This window comes from Thunnus albacares, chromosome 11 (genome assembly GCF_914725855.1).
Source record: "Thunnus albacares chromosome 11, fThuAlb1.1, whole genome shotgun sequence".
Lineage (NCBI taxonomy): Eukaryota > Metazoa > Chordata > Actinopteri > Scombriformes > Scombridae > Thunnus > Thunnus albacares.
This window is the reverse complement of record NC_058116.1, coordinates 33,244,559-33,263,149: the sequence shown is the minus strand read 5'-3', so window position 1 is coordinate 33,263,149 and position 18,591 is coordinate 33,244,559. Positions and strand designations below refer to the sequence as shown.

The following is an 18,591-nucleotide window of genomic DNA, read 5'->3' as shown; positions in this document are numbered from 1 at the left end:
AGTAAAAGTACATAAGTATTATGAGCTTGATGTAGTTAAAGTATTGCAGTAAAAGTACATAAGTATTATGAGCTTGATGTAGTTAAAGTATTGCAGTAAAAGTACATAAGTATTATGAGCTTGATGTAGTTAAAGTATTGCAGTAAAAGTAGTGGTTTGGTCCCTCTGACTGATATATTATTATATATGACATCATTAGATTATTAATAGTGAAGCATCAGTGTTAGAGCAGCATGTTACTGTTGTAGCTGCTGGAGGTGGAGCTAGTTTACACTACTTTATATACAGTTAGCTAGTTTAGTCCAGTGGTTCCCAACCTAGGGGTGGGGCCCCTCCAAAGGGTCAGCAGATAAATCTGAGGGGTGGTGAGATGATTAATGGGAGAGGAAAGAAGAAAAAACAAAGTTCTGATACACAAATCTGTTTTCAGTTTTTGGACTTTTTCTCTAATCTTTGATTTTTGCTGAAATATTGGATCATTTGAACATTTATTGAAATGAAAGCATGTGAGAAGTTTAGAGGGAAAAATCACTATTTGGTGGAGCTGTTAACAACTCATAGACATGTGAAATGTGACCCCGACTACACACTGCTTTTTGTAAGACGTCAAAAGACAAAAAGGTTGGAAACCACTGGTTTCATCTTTAACAATGTGTTGTATTTTAAAAGCTTGTTATATTATCCATTGTGTCAAATCTTCATCTGAAAAGTAACTAAAGCTGTCAAATAAATGTAGTGGAGTAGAAAGTACAATATTTCCCTCTGAAAGCTAGTGGAGTGGAAGTATAGTACTTGTTTTAGAAGTATGGTATTTTAGTACAGTACTTGAGTAAATGTACTTAGTTATTTCCCAATCAACATGTTATTATCATGTAGAGTAGCAGTAAATTGACCCCAATGCAGGACAGCAGGTCGAGCTGCGAGACTTCTTTGATGAAGAATTGCAGGCAAAAACACAAAACTGGCTGACTGAGCAGAAAGCAGAATGAGACTTGAACAAACAGAGCCGAACTAGAAGAAACCAAAACAAAACAGAGGATTCAACAGAGGCTGAATAGAAAACCAGAGAGTTCCATAGTGTTGGAGCCACAAATGCAAAGGCACGATCACCTTTAGTTTTCAGCTGCGAGCGAGGGACAGCCAGTCCTGGTTGGATGACCTAAGTGACCTACTGGCGACATAGGGATGGATAAGTCCATGATGTACTCAGGAGCCTGTCCCTGTAGGGCTCTATATGTAATAGCAAGAATCTTAAAAGGAATCCTAAAATGAATGGGCAACCAGTGCAAAGAACTTAAAATTGGAGAGATGTGAGTCATCCTGCTGGACCTGGTTAACAGTCTTGCAGCAGCATTTTGGACCGTTTGTAGCCGGTTCACAGATGCTTTGCTGAGACAAATGAAAATGGAATTACAATAGTCCAAACGGGATGAAATGAATGCATGGACGATCATTTCTAGTTCTGGTTGTGATACGATGGACTTGAATTTAGCTATATTTCGTAGATGGAAAAAACATGTACGGGTCAATGATTTAATATGCTGATCAAAATGCAAAGCCTGGTCAAATATGACACCAAGATTTCTTAAATTTGACCTAACAGCTGATGAAAGGGACCCAATACTTTTAGCTACCTTGGGAGCTATACTGTCAGAAGCACACTGCGGCACACCACAGGAAAGAGAAGTTTCGGATGTGTAAGGACCAAGAGACAGAAAAACTCCTATCTGCGAGGTAGGAAGAGAACCAGTCCAGGGCGCTCCCCGAGACACCCACATATTGCCTGAGACTTTCAGTCATTATTCTGTGATCCACAGTGTCAAAAGCTGCGCTAAGATCCAGCAGCACTAAAATGGAGCACTCACCCACATCTGATGACATCAATATGTCATTGGAAACTCTGAGAAGAGCAGTTTCGGTGGAATGCTTCTGACGGAAACCTGATTGGAATTTATCAAAAATGTTGTGTGCAGACAAGACAGCAGTGAACTGTTTGGCAACAACCTTCTCTAAAATTTTAGAAATAAAAGGCAGCTTGGATATAGGCCTGTAGTTATGGGGACTGTATGGATCAAGGTTTGTTTTTTTCAGGAGGAGCTGAACAACTGCATATTTGAAGTAAGCTGGGACACAACCAGATTGCAGGGAGCTGTTTATAATAGAAACCAGGCATGGCCCAATACACTCAAGTGCATTTTTGAGCACGGAAGTGGGTAAAAAGTCAACAGGGGAAGAGGAGGATCTCATACTACTCACCAGATCTGTGAGTGGAGAGGGGAAGAAACAAGGGGATAATGCTAGCTCTGACACCTCTAATTTTATCAACAAAGAAGGAAAGAAAATTGCTGCAGTCAGATAGGCACATCCGGAGGTGCCGGAGTGATGATGTTGTTAATAGTGTCAAACAAGACGGTAAACATTGAGCTTAGTGGATTTCCACAGTCGCTCTGCCCTCTGACATCTACGCTGGAAACAACGAGATCGTGGAGCAATGAGAGTTAAAAGATTGGACTAAACAATCTGTGTCTGCTTGAGGAAAATGATAAATAGGAGGACTCTAAGCAAAATGTTAAATTTCAGCATCCACTGACCTTAAAGTGTAATTCCACATTGAAGCAACAGAGGGCAGCAGACTGCAGCTGTTTGCTTTCAAACAGTTGATGCACCTCTGGCCACGTCCCTCTAGTGATGTCACAGCAGGTGTTGTCCATCAGCTTTCAGTACAGGTGTACAAACTATGACTAAGATATGCTGGAAAGAATGTTATAAGAGATGTTTGTTGCACAATAGCAGAAAATTATCTGTACAGTTAAAACAATATAAAATCATTTTTTGCCCTAATTTTTACACAAAAGTTAAACTTTCCTTGTTTTATAATTATAATAAATAAGTGTAATTATATATATTTATATATGTATGATTTAACAGATGCTTTATTAACATATTATTATTTTAAACAGTACGTTTTCCAGAATTGTGAGAATCATTCTGACCAACAACATTAAAATAATAAATTACACTTCAGCTACAGAATAATATTTAAAAAGACAAAAACTGAGTCTTGTGCTGCGTTCCAGCTTCCTCAGGAAGTAAAAACCTTCAGTCCAGATAAACAGTCCATCATGAGGTGACATGTCCTCCTCTGAGTCCATTATTGTCCCTGTGAGGACACTCGCTGAAGGGGTTAAACAATGCATGCTAGTGATAAGAGACTCCATTCCCTGCTATATCAGATTAGCTTCGCCAGCCTTAGTTCACTGCTTACCCAGAACCAGAGTCTCTGACGTAGAGGCTAATCTGAGGGTGCCAGCATCATGGAGGGAGAATCAGGAACGCTAGACACATATCACCACTACTTACAGCAACATTGTCATTCATGTTGGCATCAATAACTCTAGGATGAGGCCATCTGAGATCGTAAATCATAGCCTAGTCAGGATGTTTAGTTGGCCAGAAAGATGTGTCGACATCAATTAATTGTCTCTGGTCCCTTTCCTGTGAGGGGTAATGATGAGATGTACTTTAGGCTCACCTCAATGAACCACTGGTTGGCTCATTAGTGTGAGGTGCAGGGAATTGGACTTGTTAATAACTGGCCTTCTTGGATGTCCTGACCTGCTGAAAGCAGACACTGCCATTTCCTGAGGTTTTGGATCTGGTTCCTCATCCTGCAGGAGTTCAGCCTCACCCCATGTCTCTCTCTGAATGATGTCTTTATTCTTCTCTCTCACCTGTCTGAATAATGTCTTTTCCTGTGTATGTGAACGGTGTGATGTTAGTCTCTCCTGTGTGCATGTGCAGTCTATCCTCCTGCCATGTCTCCATGGTGATGAAGGTTGTGTGGCTCAGGTCTTATTATGTTCAGGTGGCACCTGGGAGCTGCTTGGCATCCTCCTCATTACATTCTTCATATATGTGTGTGTGTGTATATATATATATATATATATATATATATATATATATATATATATATATATATATAGATAGATAGATAGATAGATAGATAGATAGATAGATAGATAGATAGATAGATAGATATAGATATATAAAGTTTTTCCTTTAAAATTCAGTCTAAGGACAGAGGGTGTTGCTGTAAATATTTTAAAGCTCCTTGAAGCAAATTGGAATATGGAATATGTGATATTGGGCCATACAAATAAAACTGACTTGACTTAATCGTAGGACTTTAGTTTTCAGCTGCTTCTTAGTAGTGATGCTTTTAAGCATCAGGTAAGATTGACACTTTTGTCTAGTTTCATACACTCAGAGTCACATGTGTCTTTGAAATACCTTTCCTAACTTAGCTGGTTATGTTCTATTGCATACGTTGAAAGCCAGACTATACTTTTTTTTAAATGGATTTAGTCACTAAAATTAAACTCCCAAAGTTGACACTGTTAAAGATTTCTTTTACTATTTTATTACAGTCTTTTTGAGTGCTGCCATCTCTATGTGTGTCTGCAGCATTCAGTGGATGAAACAGACTGTTGCTGTCTAGTGTAATAAACACTGACCTTGGTGCATGTAGGTATGAACACTGAAACTCACATGTTCTCTCAGATTCAATCATGTGACTTCATTGAATTTTTAAAATGTACCAACAAGTCAACAAACAAGTTTAAGCAGCCAAACAGGTCAACTGCCTTCTGTGTACTGCATTCAGTACATTTCTTGTCTTTCATGTTATGGAAGTATTGAAATGTTTTTTGGCAGACATTTTGTATGCTTTGCATGGCTTTAACTATGAATGTGCTGATAAGAAATAAAAGATGTAGGCTATAATTATGTTATAATTATACTGTTACAATGGGTGCAGTGTCTTAGCTGCCGTGATTGACTGTAATATAACAGACAGGCTATTATAGTCACCGGTCAGTAAGATTAAAAAAACAGTTTTAAGAACACATCAGGATGGTTATGATATTATTCTGACCATATTAGTTGTGGGCACATATGTACTGTAATTTAGGAGTCCGTGTTCACCATATGGAGGCTTCTTTTTTACCTAACAAGTAGTTTAATCTGAGTGAGAACTTGCACACACATTTTATCCACTGTCACTACAAAATTTAATCTTGCTTGTCAGAAAAAAACAGCATACGAAAAACAGCAATCCAATGTGAGAGATTTTGATAGAATCAAAACTAATTCTTTGTCATGCTGTGAATTTGTCCTCTTGTTCCAGTTTCAACCACTGCGCCACAATAGATTTTATTCCCCCAACAACTCAATGATACACTTAAATCCTCACTGTACTCCAACAGTAAAAAAATGAATTACATGGCTGACTTTACACTTTGTGACACAGTGGAAACAAAGGGAACATCAGGTCTCAAGATCTTCCTACCAGTCACGTAGCATTGGTGAAATGTAGTACACACCTTTGTTAGCTCTGCAAAGTTAGGCTGCTTTCCAAAAACACATTCTTCCCAGTATTTAAGAGGCCAGGCAGTTCTTTACATGACATGTCAGGTAAGAACAAGGATATTAAGTGAAGACAGCAGGTTTATGCACACCAGTGGCGGCTGGTGACTCAAAAAATTGGGGAGGACAGGAGGAAAACCAACATGGAATGTTACAACAAACCGCATCAAACTATATCATTGTCCCCCACCTGATGAAATCGGAGGGGTGGGGGGCAATTTTATATGCCAATAAAACAATTTGCTTTCAAAAACAAAAACCCCTGAGTGGTGTAAAGGCTGCTTCTTTAAAGACATTTAGCATATGCATATTGTTTCTAAACAAAGAAGAGCTCATTTTAGCCATGGACTGGTTCAGATGTGTGATTTTACCAACAAAGTGAAATTCAAATTTATAGTATTCTATTGTGACAAAAGATTTATGTTCTCATCAAAAACAGACAAGATATCACATGATTTACTTGTGTTTCCTATGTATTTTCTTTGTATACAGAAATATATAAAGTACCACAAAGCTTGTAATGTGATACAGGAACAGATCAGTGCTGAATACTAGAAAGACCGAACACTAAAAACATTCAGAGATCTAAAAGTGAAGGTTCACATCAGAAAGTATGAATGCATGTATCAAATACATGACTTACACACTCTCATCTATGTGCACGACATACAAAATATAGTCTACAAAGCTGACATGTTAACACTTGTTATTCTAGTTACTGGGAGAAATTATCTGGACTGGGCAGCGCAGCAGCAGCAGGATGCTGCCGGGGAGGCTGGAGAGAGAAGCAACCTGAGAAACAACCAGGAGAGTTAGCTTGTTTGTCATTGTTGCTAATGATATCAGACTGGTTAAGCAGCAGCCACAACGTTCTGTTAACTAACAAACAAGATGACCAACAGTCACGAATGGATGTTATGACATGAATACTTCATCTCCATGATAGAAAGAAGACATCAGATAACGTGAGTCAGATACAGCTTCTCTCTCACTCTGTCTCTTTGGTCGCTAATTTCATCTCTGATGGTTAAATGTCTCTCTGTGTGGCTGTTGTGTGAATTTATCACCTTAACAAGAATGCAGCAGAGATATATATATAATGTGTTGTGGGTAGTTTGCTTGTTGAAGTTACAGTGAGCTGTCTGGACTCATTCATTCATGTGGAATTGATCCCGTTTTTAATTGAGTGGTTGTTCAGTCACTTGTTGATGTTGTATGATTAGTGTGCAGGAGGTCTGGCTGCTTGCTTCTGACAGTTTCTTTAGTTCGTTTTTAAGCTGAGCCGTATATTGAGTAATAAGCTTAAAGTAACTAGAATAACAAGTGTTAACTAGTGGTATAATGGATTGTAGTTGATCCATGATCCATATGGATCGCCCCCCACGGTTCGGCAGGCATATGAACTGCAGATTAATTGCAAAATTTAATGTCTCATTTAAGACAAAGTAAACAAACTGCTGTACGTACAAGTCATGGGCAGACAGCGTGTCACTAACAGGGATTTTGAAGGTTAACGATCAAACCAGCATCTAACGGTTCCAAAGTGACATTTGAGTTGTTTACCTGCTGTTTAATGTGCTGCAGCTGAGCAGCTGATTAGCATCTAGCTGCTAACTGATGTTAGCGGTGAATGTTTGTTATCATCAAGTTTTGATGATGTGGACAGAGGCTGTTTCATTCACTGTTTAAAAGAGGAAGGTTTCATGCCTCATATTGCAATAACTGAACATTGAATATTTTATATATTTTATTTTATTTTATTTAAACATTGGACATCTTAAATATTGTTTTCATTTAAGACCATGGGCAAAAGTTCCTTGCTGTTTCTGGCTGTAAGTGTGTTACAGAATAAATGAAAAACAAACTTTTATTTGTCTACCCCTTTTTTTCACTGATCCTAATAATGATCCGATCCATGAGTCAAATCCGTGATATGATCCAAACCGTGAGTTTTGTGATTCATTGCACCCCTAGTGTTACCATGTCACCTTGGTAGACTATATTTTGTATGTGGTGCACATAGATAAGAGTGTGTAAGTCATGTATTTGATACATACATTAATACTTTCTGATGTGAACCTTCACTTTTAGATCTGTGAATGTTTTTAGTGTTCAGTCTTTCTAGTATTCAGCACTGATCTGTTCCTGTATCACATTATAAGCTTTGTGCTACTTTATATATTTCTGTATACTAAGAAAATACATAGGACACAAGTGTAAATCATGTGATATCTTGTCTGTTTTTGATGAGAACATAAATCTGTTGTCACAATAGAACAATACTATAAATTTGAATTTCACTTTGTTGTTAAAATCACACATCTGAACCACTCCATGGCTAAAATGAGCTCTTCTTTGTTTAGAAACAATATGTATATGCTAAATGTCTTTAAAGAGGCAGCCTTTACACCACTCAAGCAAATTGTTTTATCGGCATATAAAATTGCCCCCCACCCCTCCAATTTCATCAGGTGGGACAATGATATAGTTTGATGCGGTTTGTTGTAAGATACCATGTTGGTTTTCCTCCTGTCCTCCCCAATTTTTTGAGTCACCAGCTGCCACTTGTTCAGGATCAACATTGTTTCAACCTGCCAAATACGTTTATTAACAACATTTTAGTAAAGACCGGTGGTGAGTCTGCATCCATTGGGAAAAGGGAGGTTCTGTTATGTTTATGGCTTCAGAGACCTAGGCACCAATTTACAAATTGTGTATACATAGTGAAACTTTCTGAATTTTTGCTTACTAAGTCTCAAATTACCACCACTGAAGTATGTATTCTGTTTATTGTAATTTCACTTTATCTTATCTTTTTTTTTTTAATGTTTTGTAAAGCACTCTGGGATGCATTTCTTGTATGAGGGTCCAACACAAATATTATTATTATTATTCAGACATATTTTAAGATAGATAAAAATGCTCTGCTTGAAACAATAATGTCTGATATGTTTTTCCACAAAACCAACAAAGAAAAACACATCACATTTGTGTATATATTGAATATTGGACCAGGATTGGCTTCCAAACTAGTCGTGATGTCACAAATCCTGCTCATAGGCCCACACCTAAAAATCTAATTTTAAATGATTTCAGAGAAACTTTCAGCAGAAGAATGAAAACAAACTCTGCACATGATGCTACAAAGAGAAGAGAACAAACATCCAACTGAAGGAACAAGAAGAAAAACATGTTTTTGAGTGGAGCGACTTTATGAAAGGGAAGGAAAGGCAAACAAATCACCTTTAATTGAAATATTTGATCATACTCAACAAATCAACTACACATTAGGACAATAAAAAGCAAATCAACACAGACTAATACCTCTTTATTGATTATCTCAACATGAATGTGTATTAACATAATATTAAACCATTCTCCATCATACTGGTATTAAGCTGATCATCATTAATGATAATAAATGATAATGGTATGATGACCATGTATCTCAGCAGAAAGTAGGTTTACATTTTGTTAATGAAGTCATCTCCAAAGTCAATCATCAGTCTCAGTGCGTTCAGGATTAGTGTGTCAACATCCTCATCCGGGGAGATTTCTGAGCTGTAGTTCTTCACAGCAAAGATGCAGTTGAGTGGAATACCCAGCCTAGCGCTGAAGTCTTTCATCTAAGTTTTAAAGAAACAAAAGTCATCTACACTGAGCTCACATTATAAAAATACTGAACTTACTTTACATTTCTGTAACAAAACTGACAGAAACTCACCTTTTTCTTCAGGTATTTGCTCTTGTAGACATTCTTTAGATCCTTTTGAGTTTCACCACAGGCTTCATCAACTTTGGTGACAACAGCCACTTGAGGAATCCCTGCCGACAGAGAGATGCATTTAGTAACCTGACCTCAGTTAACTTTCACAGTTCATTCAGGTTTAAAAAAACATTAGAACTGCATGTTAAACACTGTAAACCACAAACCTAAGAAATGCAGACTAGACCACTTCACATTAAGAAGACAGATAAATACAGATTAAAGCTGTGGTGTTCACAAACCAGCACAAAATATATAAAATACTGAAGAAACAACAGTTTACCAATACCAACAAAAAGACACAAACAAAAATTAGCTGTAACTTATTGTTCCACAATGTAAACTTTCTGGAATAAATATTCATTTTGGCATTAATATTTTATTTTAGCTTAATCTACTGGAGAACTATATTAATTTAATTCTATTTTATAATTTCTGCATATTCTATATTACTATGTGCTGAAAATGAATTTATAGGAGAGCAAGACTGAGGAGGATATTTACTAAGCACTAAGGGTCCTTTCTTATTTTAAGACCGACGCAGTTGTCATTTTCCCGTCCAGCGCCCACGTTGTTGGCACTTGCGTCCATCATTGCGTCCATCAGTGCGTCCATCAGTGCGTCCATCAGTGCGCCCATGGGCGTGTTGGTCTAAATGTAAGGTGTGGTCAGGCGGATTGTTGGCGCGTTGCTATCTTGAGGCAGCAGAGAGCGATTGCACTATTGACCAACAAAAACCTGGTCTAAAGTCAATGGCGCAGTGTTTCACTGTTATTTTAAGGAGCGTTATCAGGACAGTAATATGCGCCTACACAGGCGGCTGCACCACATACACTCTGCTTGTTACACACACAGGACACGCAGCAGCACACAAACATGCACAAGGTAACAAATAAAAGGATTACAATGTGAAAGATTATTATTGTGTATATTAATATATTTTAAAAAATACATGTCATAATGCTCAGTCATAATATTTATCAGAATTAACTAATCGCAGTAATGATGGATTAAATTGTTGAATTATTTGACCAAATCGTGTAATCATGTAGGTATTTAAACAGACGGACAACAACGGATCAGACACAGATCGACTTTCCTGCTGCATCAGTACATGATGACATGAGGAAATAAATGAGGTGAAAACAATGATTAAACTAACGAAGGAAATAAATCTGCACAGCTTCTAGCTGCTGCCAGCAGCAGGATCAGCACCTTGGAGAGCTCATCAAGTCCTGATAACTGTGTTGATGATTCTTTACATGATTAAAATTAATTCTTTAATTTTTGAACAATATTTAACAAATATTCTTTAACATTTTTGAGGTTACAGTGATCAAGTTTCTATACTTTCAACAATTAAAACCCTGCTGATTTGACCTGATACTCCCTGACTGAACAAAACGATTTTAAAGAATCCAAAGCTGTAATTAAAATAATAAACCTTTTCAAAAACCAAACGAAGATAAATTTGCAACAAATGAATGAACAGGATCTTAAACTGGTGGTCTGGGACCACGGGAGGGTCCAGGAGCAGCAGTGTGCTCGTTATGGATCGTGCACTTTCCCTTTGCGCACGAGCAGATCCGTTTCCTCTGCAGAGAAGCGCTCCGTCTTGCTACTAATCCGCCAAGGTGCAAGCACACCTGGCTCTTAAAGGGAATGGGAGATGACACTGTGATTGGTTTATTGCATGTTACGCTGAAAACACACCCATGATTAATTAGGAGACTATGGACAACCCCTTTGAACCGTGCGCCTGGCGCAGCGACCATTTTTCCACCGTTAAAATAGCAAAAGTGGATTTGGACACAAACTAAGTGCCATTGCGCCATGCAGTTAAAGTGATGATGAATCAGACTCACTCGTATGTCTGGACAAGAATGGAGTGAAAAGTGTTTTCTGCTGCTGAACTTTGAATGTTCAGCGGTTCCACTTTTCTTCCATTTAACTGACACAAAACCTCAGTATGGTCAGTAAATAAGGAGAATCACAGTTCAGCTGTTTAGCGCCTAAAAGAGGAGCTGAGAATCCTCAGTAAATATGTTCATAAGAGTCTAGAGCCCTGCGAGCTGCTCTGTGTGGCTGTAACTTAGGTACTGTACTGACATTCTTTTAGCTAAATGCTAACATGTTGATGTTTGGCAGGTATAATGCTCACCATGTTCACCATCTTAACGTTAGCATGCTAACATTTGATAATTAGCAGTTTGTATGCTTCGGACAAATTTAAATTTTGAGCGGATGATGTCACTGGGTGAAAAGTCAGAGGATCAGTGAAGAGATTAGATTCATCCTGAGAGGATCATGAATATCTGCACAATATTCATCCAATAGTTATTGAGATATTTCAGTCAGAAACTGGACTCTAACCAAATTTAAGGGATAAATATCAAATAATTAATTAGTTAAAATAATTAATTCATATCAAAAATGTTTATATACATATATTAAATTAGATATATTACATCATTATCAGATTGTTTTAAACTCTAATATTTCTGTATTTACATCAGCATCATAACTGCAGTATCAGCTGAGCTGCAGTCTGTACATAATCAACATTCACATCATTATTAGTTCTGCATGAGTTCACTGATTGAAGCAGATTCACGAACACTCAGCTTTACTGTGAGCAGTGTACCTGAAACCTTATTATAACAGATGTGTTTCATTGGCTGATACTCTTTTCTGAAGCACTGCTCTTACCCAAGTCACTGGCTGCTTCTCTGATTTCCCTCATCTTCTGCATAACAGACCCCTTAATCTCTGATGCATTAGCATCACAGACACAAACCAGAACATGAACTTTGTCATCTTCAGACGGTGAGGAGATGTATCCAGGATCACGGTCTGACAATGGAGATGCAGGATTGAACTGTAAAATAATATAAAAGTCCATATAAACAATGATGCAACAATGTCAACAAAGTCTACAAAAAAGGTTCATATCTACTGAACAAATGGGAGAAGTATACAAATCTATTTTTAGTTAAAAAAAAATTAACTAATAAATAGCTTTAAAAGATAAATAAAATTCAGCATTACCAGTAGAAGTATTCAGACTTTTATTAAAATTAGTGAAATATTGAGTAAATTTGCATATTGACATTATATATTCACATTATAACAAGATATTTTTCATGTTATTCAGAGATATTTTATATTTTTTATATTTATTTTTACTAGATACTAAATACATGACATAAATCTTATTCAAACCATAATGACATATGGAAGTTTCTTGTTATTACTAACCAACTTATCATGTTATAACGAGAAGTTTGATTTAATGAGATACGTTCATTCTGTGAGACAGCAAAGTGATATGTTGTTATTACAAGAAGATTTCTTGTAAAAACTGAATAATTTGGCATCTACTAATAATGAGAAAATAATCTCGAAATAACATGAAAAGTTTCTTGTTACAACAAGAAACTGAGCAGATATTTCTTGTCATGGTGTCAGCACTATGCTGCCATACAAAACTAACGTGTTTGACTGAATCAAGTGTCACAGTTGTACCTCATAACCCTCCTTTAGGTGTCCCTTCAAGGCCAGTTTGATGTCTTCCACTCTGACTCCACATTCAGCTCTTTCCTCCAGACCCATGATGTTATTGAATACAAAAGGGTAGAAGTTTCCTCTGCTTTCTTTCTGGATTCTGTGAGTCTTATACTGAAAGAAACATGGAAATGTGCAGGATTTATGACAATGGTGCCATCCTTTAACTAGTGTCTTTGTTTGTAATTTGCAGAGAATTGTGGGTTGGATCAGCATGAAACTCTCCTGGTTGAATCATCTGCCAAAGATTAACAACTACGTTAGAAAATATCTGGTTTGAAGTATTTGATACAGTAAAATACTGACATCAGCTGAGTAATTATTGGTATTGTCTTTGTATGGAAGGATGAAACAGTTAGAATATAAATGGCCTTACTGCTTTCATTGTTTTGTTCTATAAAGTCTACACTATTAGAACTGATCCCCTTTAAACTGAGTCTACAGCTCTGTTTTTAAATACTGTGGCAGACTGAGAAGCACATCCTGTATCCAAAACCAGCACAACACCTCCTGATGTAACGAGGCCGCGTCTGAGGTAGTCACATGATTTTTGGCAAATGAAGCATTGAAACATCTCGCTGCGATACTTTTGCTTTGAAAAGTTGATCATGTGTGGAAGGTAACATCACTAATAGTAACACCAGACGGAGATGAGGCAAGTGTGTCAAATCTCAAGTGTCAAAAACATCAAATCCGAGTGAAAGGAGGTGAAGAAGAATTAGTAGAGGAAGAAAAAGACTTGATCTGGACTAGTTTACGTACTTTCTTGGAGTGACTTCTGCCACTGACAGTTGCACTGTCCAAAGCTGGAATGCCCATCCTGCCTCTCACGGCGCTGACGACAGAACTGATGAAGCTGGACTTTCCAACACCGACTGGCCCGTAAAGCAAGATCCTGAGATGTTTGACGTCGGTGTTTTCAGGTTGATAATTCCTCACATACTGCAGATCTCTCTCTTTGTCTCTGTGTAAAAATGGTTGAATTGGATTTTAGTTTAATTGACCAGCCTTTATATCAGTTTTAACAAGGTGGTGTCCAAAATCACTCTGTCATACATTCATTGACTACTCCCTATATAACAGTCACTCAGCAGTTCACTAAACAATGAGCCGTAAATTGAGATTCTTCTCTAACTCTGGACACAAAGCCAATACATTTCCATCACTGGCGGGTCCTGGAGAAATAATATTTACTGAGCTTTGATAATTTTAGATTATTGTCAAATTAGTGCCTGGTTTATGGTTTGGCCCCTCCTCCACTACATGACTTTGTGTACACTTGCTCAGTAAATTCTATTAGATCCTCCAGATAGGAGATTGCACCATTTCACTGCACTGCATTTTGGCAATCAGCTTTCTCTGTAACAAATCAGTGGAACACGCTGCCTGACAACGTGAGGAGCTGCAGCTTTACTTTCAGAACCAAGTTAAAAAAATCTGTTAAAAGCTGCTCAGCTCTGTACTCACTGACTGTGATATTCTATGTTATTGTCTTCCTGACTTGCTTTATCACATTTGTGATGTGCTATTGTGTGTAGTTCTATATTTTGTGTCTTGTGTGTTCTTTTTTGTATAACTTTGTACATGTTCAACTTGTACATTATCCCTTTTTAAATAAAATAAACAAGTAAAAATAAATAAATTTTATATGAATGTTATGACTGATTGGGTGACTCAACATTAATTATCACATCTATAAAATGCAGTGCATCACACTGTGGGACTATTAGAAGAAAGTAGTGTACATGCCACAGTTCAGACATACAAATAAAATGGTGGAGGGTAAATAAACAGTAGTGCACTATGTAGAAAATAAGGAGAGATTTCAGACACAGTTTAAGAGTCAACAGCCATGCTAGCAGTGAGGTTGTACTTAGCATTGTACTGTGTTCACAGTAACAATGGTTACATTATACTTATAGCTAATTATTTCAACTATTCATCCATTATTTTTAGTTAATTATTTCAACTAGTTATAAATAACTTTTAGTTAACATGCTAATTTCAGCAGGTATAATGTTTACTGTTAGATTAGCTTGTTAGCATTGTAGAATTTGCTCATTAGCAGTAAACACAGCTGAGGGTGATGGGATGCCATTAGTTTTGCAGGTATTTGGTCATAAACCAAAATAAAATTCTGGCCTGACAAACAGATAAACTGTCAGACAGGTTGGTGTTGAGCAGCAGAGGCACAAATGAAGGCTACAGCATCAAATTTATATCTACTCACCCCCAAGATATTTTTCTCCTGGGAACACTAAAAGCTGACAAGAAAATAACATAAAGGCATCAAACAGTAAATATAATGAGAATTTTGAAAGAGTAAATTCATCAGAATCATGCGTCAACATGTAAATAATAGTCAGAATTAATGTGTTGTGGATGTTGTAAAAGAAATTTCATAACTTACTGGGAGAAGGTGGTGCTGTGAAAGTGAAGCAGAAGCAATACTTTAGATAATAGAAGAATAAAAATCATAAAAAGTTTGGAAAGATATCTGGTAAAAATGAATATTACAGAATTATGACAATGATGTTTGGCAAAACTGTAGCAAGAGTAGTAATAGTGATAGAAGTATTTATTTACTTGTTTACTTGTTCTTTAAATCAGACTAAACTGATATAAGTTTTTAGGTTCACCTTATGGTGGAATTTTGTTATATTAAACAGATGTGTTCTATTACAATAGAGGAAAATAAAACTAAGAGAGTGATACAGTAAAGGCAAAACTACAAGTTCTTTTAACACATGAAACGTGTCTACTGCTTCCACTGCTGCATCATATAATAGTTTAATATCATGAGTAAAGTTTGAACTGTGTTCAGCAGGTGGTTTCATAGCTTAATTGGAGGGGGTGATGGGGCTGAAGATGAGCCTCCCATGGCTGGAAAGTGAGAAATATATGGAAAACATCAATTATAAATAGTTATATTATAAATTATAGTAAAAACAGTGAAAGTGAAAATTACAAGTAAACATAAATATATTTGGCCTATATATACATGCATACAATAATACAAGATTGTGATTGTATTTTGTGTTATTGTGTGTCATAAGCAAAATAAAATTCATTCAGCTAAAAATAATATATAAAAAGCTGAAATAGTAACTAACAGTAATGTATAAATAAAAAATATATAACAACAATAAAAATTGTTGCTCCATGTGGTTGTTTTCTCTTATTAATAGTGTTATTTAACATCCAGTTTATAATCCATTCATAAGAATATATTGTGTTGGTGCTGGTGAAGTGAGGTATTTATCACAGTGCTGCAGCACCACCTGCAGGTGACACTTGGTATGTGATATGATATGTATTTTCTGTGTCCAGCTGCAGTTACTTATTGTCTCTACACACCTGACAGTACACATGTCAATCACACTTTGACCAGGTCATGTGGGTTAAAAGTCTTTACTTTTCTAAAAATAAACTTGATGAAAATTAGGAAATTAATTTGTTTTACACACAAACTCATCAAGAGTTTTGTTTACTAATTGAAATTGAATTAAAGTGAATGGGCCCAAAACTTGCATAATTTTGATGACACAGGTGTGAACAAGACAGACATGTCTCACCCTGCAGAAAATTCTCATCCTCACACTGTTGAGATTTGGTGCTTCGCCGTGACAGAGGAAGTTGCTATAACTTTATCGTAAATGCTCCAGTCTGCACCAAACTTTACATGTTTGATAAGAGTCCTGACCTGAACACACCTACGAAATTTCAACAAAGTAGCCCCAGCAGCAGGTAAAATAGTGGACAAAGGAAGTGATGTTTATCTCCTTCTTGCACTGTCTGAAAACAGCCGGGTCTGAACACATCTACATGCCCGTCACAGAAGACCTTCGATTGCACAGCAGCCGACGTGCACGGGCGCGCGAGGGCCCGTTCAACGCTGCTTGCAGCTTTAATTTACCTTTCTGTTTTCTCTGTTTTCTCTGCTCTACTCTTCCTCTTTTTTCCACCGTCCATTTTGCTTCTGAGTCATTTAGCCGCAATAAATGCACAGGTAACATGTAACTGCCATAGACTGTATATAAATCTCTATATACAGTCTATGACAGTCTAACTGCCAATTTTCCTTTCTCTCTCTGTCAGCTGACATCAGTAGGGTACATGGTGTCGCATCCACATTGTAACAGAGCCTACTGGTGAGTGAGTGTAGTATCTATGACAGTCCAAAGTATCACAGTCTATGGGTGCTTTTCATTGCGATAACGTGTTTCCGTGCTTCCCTTCCTCGCTCTAAGCTCTTCCAGGTGCAGTAAAGGGATTGGAAGATCCTCCATGGTGGCGGAGGGAGATCGGTTTCCGGGTCACGGCGGAGAGAGGACGCGAGGAAGCATAAAATTAGTGTAATGAAAAGCAACCCATATGAGTTGTTTGTGTCTGTAAACACAAAGACAGCATCAGCAGTGCCTCTCCTCCCACATCAGTGCAAATACGCATCTGTGGTGCCCGGGAATGACCAAACAGGCACAGACACACAAACAATAGACTTACATCTTAGGAAAACTGCATAAAGACTGTTTGGCCCTGCAGGAAAACAGGCCCCATTATGCTAAAATAGGCCTGTAAATAAAAGAAACACTAACTGGACTACTAATACCTGGTCACAGTCGGACTCTCGTGTTTAGTGACATCAGTTATGGTTCAAGTAGTGTTACAGGCGTCAATAAATGAGTTTCATTCTAACCATCAAGTACCACAAACAAATAATCATTATTCCTAGAGAGAGAGTAGGTGTGTGTGTGTGTGTGTGTGTGTGTGTGTGTGTGTGTGTGTGTGTGTGTGTGTGTGTGAGTGTGTGTGGTCAGGTTTTTGAGCAGCTTTTTGAATCAGGCAACAGTAAGGGTGTCATGGAGGTGTGACAAATTACCAGCTCCAGTTATTTTTTATGATTTTGTTAACCCAGCTAAAAGTGTAATAACTTATTATGTGCAAAAAATGTATTACATTATTGATTTAGAAATGTTATTACATCATTGGCTGTTAAAAGCCCTCTCTTTTCAGCACGGAGTCAGAACACCTGCTGACAGATGTTTTATGATCATAAATGTGGACATCTTGTCCAATCTCTGCAGGTTTCTCCCAGCTAACTGATATCTCACCTGGGTTTGCTTCAACGTGAGGTTTTCCAGGAGGGCTGCAAGGTAAGGTTTTAATGGGACCACTGACTTCACCAGCTGGCCCAACACCTACTGAGGTGACTGCTCTGCATCTGAACATGTACTCTGTGTTAGGAGTCAGATCGCTCACTGTGACTTCTTCAGCCTTTGATGCTGGTTTTTGTTGCCATCCATCCTCTCCGCTGACACAGTACTCTACAGAGTAGGAGGTGATGTTCTCTGATCCAAATCTTGGTGGACAAATCTTCAGTCTCACACTGTTGTGGGTTACATCACCTGCTGTCACTGTTTCAGGCTTTGAAGGCAGCTCAAAGTTCTCACTGACAGAAAAACCGTCTTCATAAACGTAGATGCTTGAACCTTTCTGTGTCTCATTTGTTAAACCTACTGTCAGAAACTTTATGTTCTTCTTCTCCTTGTTGGCCTCTGCAAAATCACTGAATAGTTTTGCTTTCTTCCTCATTGCATCTGATACTTCTTTTGAGGTGTACCATTGTTCCCTCTCTACATCATCAGTCTGTGGATCTTGAGGGTCGTCTGGTTTGGGTGTTTCTTTTAAGTAGTTTAATAAATCTGAGAGGTACGGTTCAGCACTTCCCAGTGAGGTGAAAACAAAACACACAGCATGTTCTGTGCTGAGAATTTCCCTGTTCAGATGACTTTGAGATGAGACGATCCTGGTGTTGTTCATCTTGTTGGTGAAAGACA

General features: G+C 37.6%; 1 protein-coding gene and 1 long non-coding RNA gene across 2 annotated transcripts; both read right to left on the bottom strand.

Annotated features, from left to right (window-relative positions):
• Window positions 1-8,563: 8,563 nt before the first annotated feature.
• LOC122992772 (interferon-induced protein 44-like) lies at window positions 8,564-12,856 on the bottom strand (the record flags this gene model as incomplete). The annotated part of the gene is made up of 4 exons (XM_044366682.1): window positions 8,564-9,050; window positions 9,149-9,249; window positions 11,900-12,068; window positions 12,716-12,856. Coding segments are annotated over 4 exons (573 nt in total), but the record flags the coding sequence as incomplete, so codon positions are not given.
• A 51-nt stretch (window positions 12,857-12,907) lies between these two features.
• Window positions 12,908-15,281, bottom strand: LOC122991933. Its single transcript, XR_006405942.1, has 3 exons — window positions 15,165-15,281; window positions 14,985-15,018; window positions 12,908-13,718 (listed from the first exon to the last, which is right to left on the bottom strand). It is a non-coding gene; the product is annotated as an uncharacterized LOC122991933 (long non-coding RNA).
• Window positions 15,282-18,591: the final 3,310 nt, after the last annotated feature.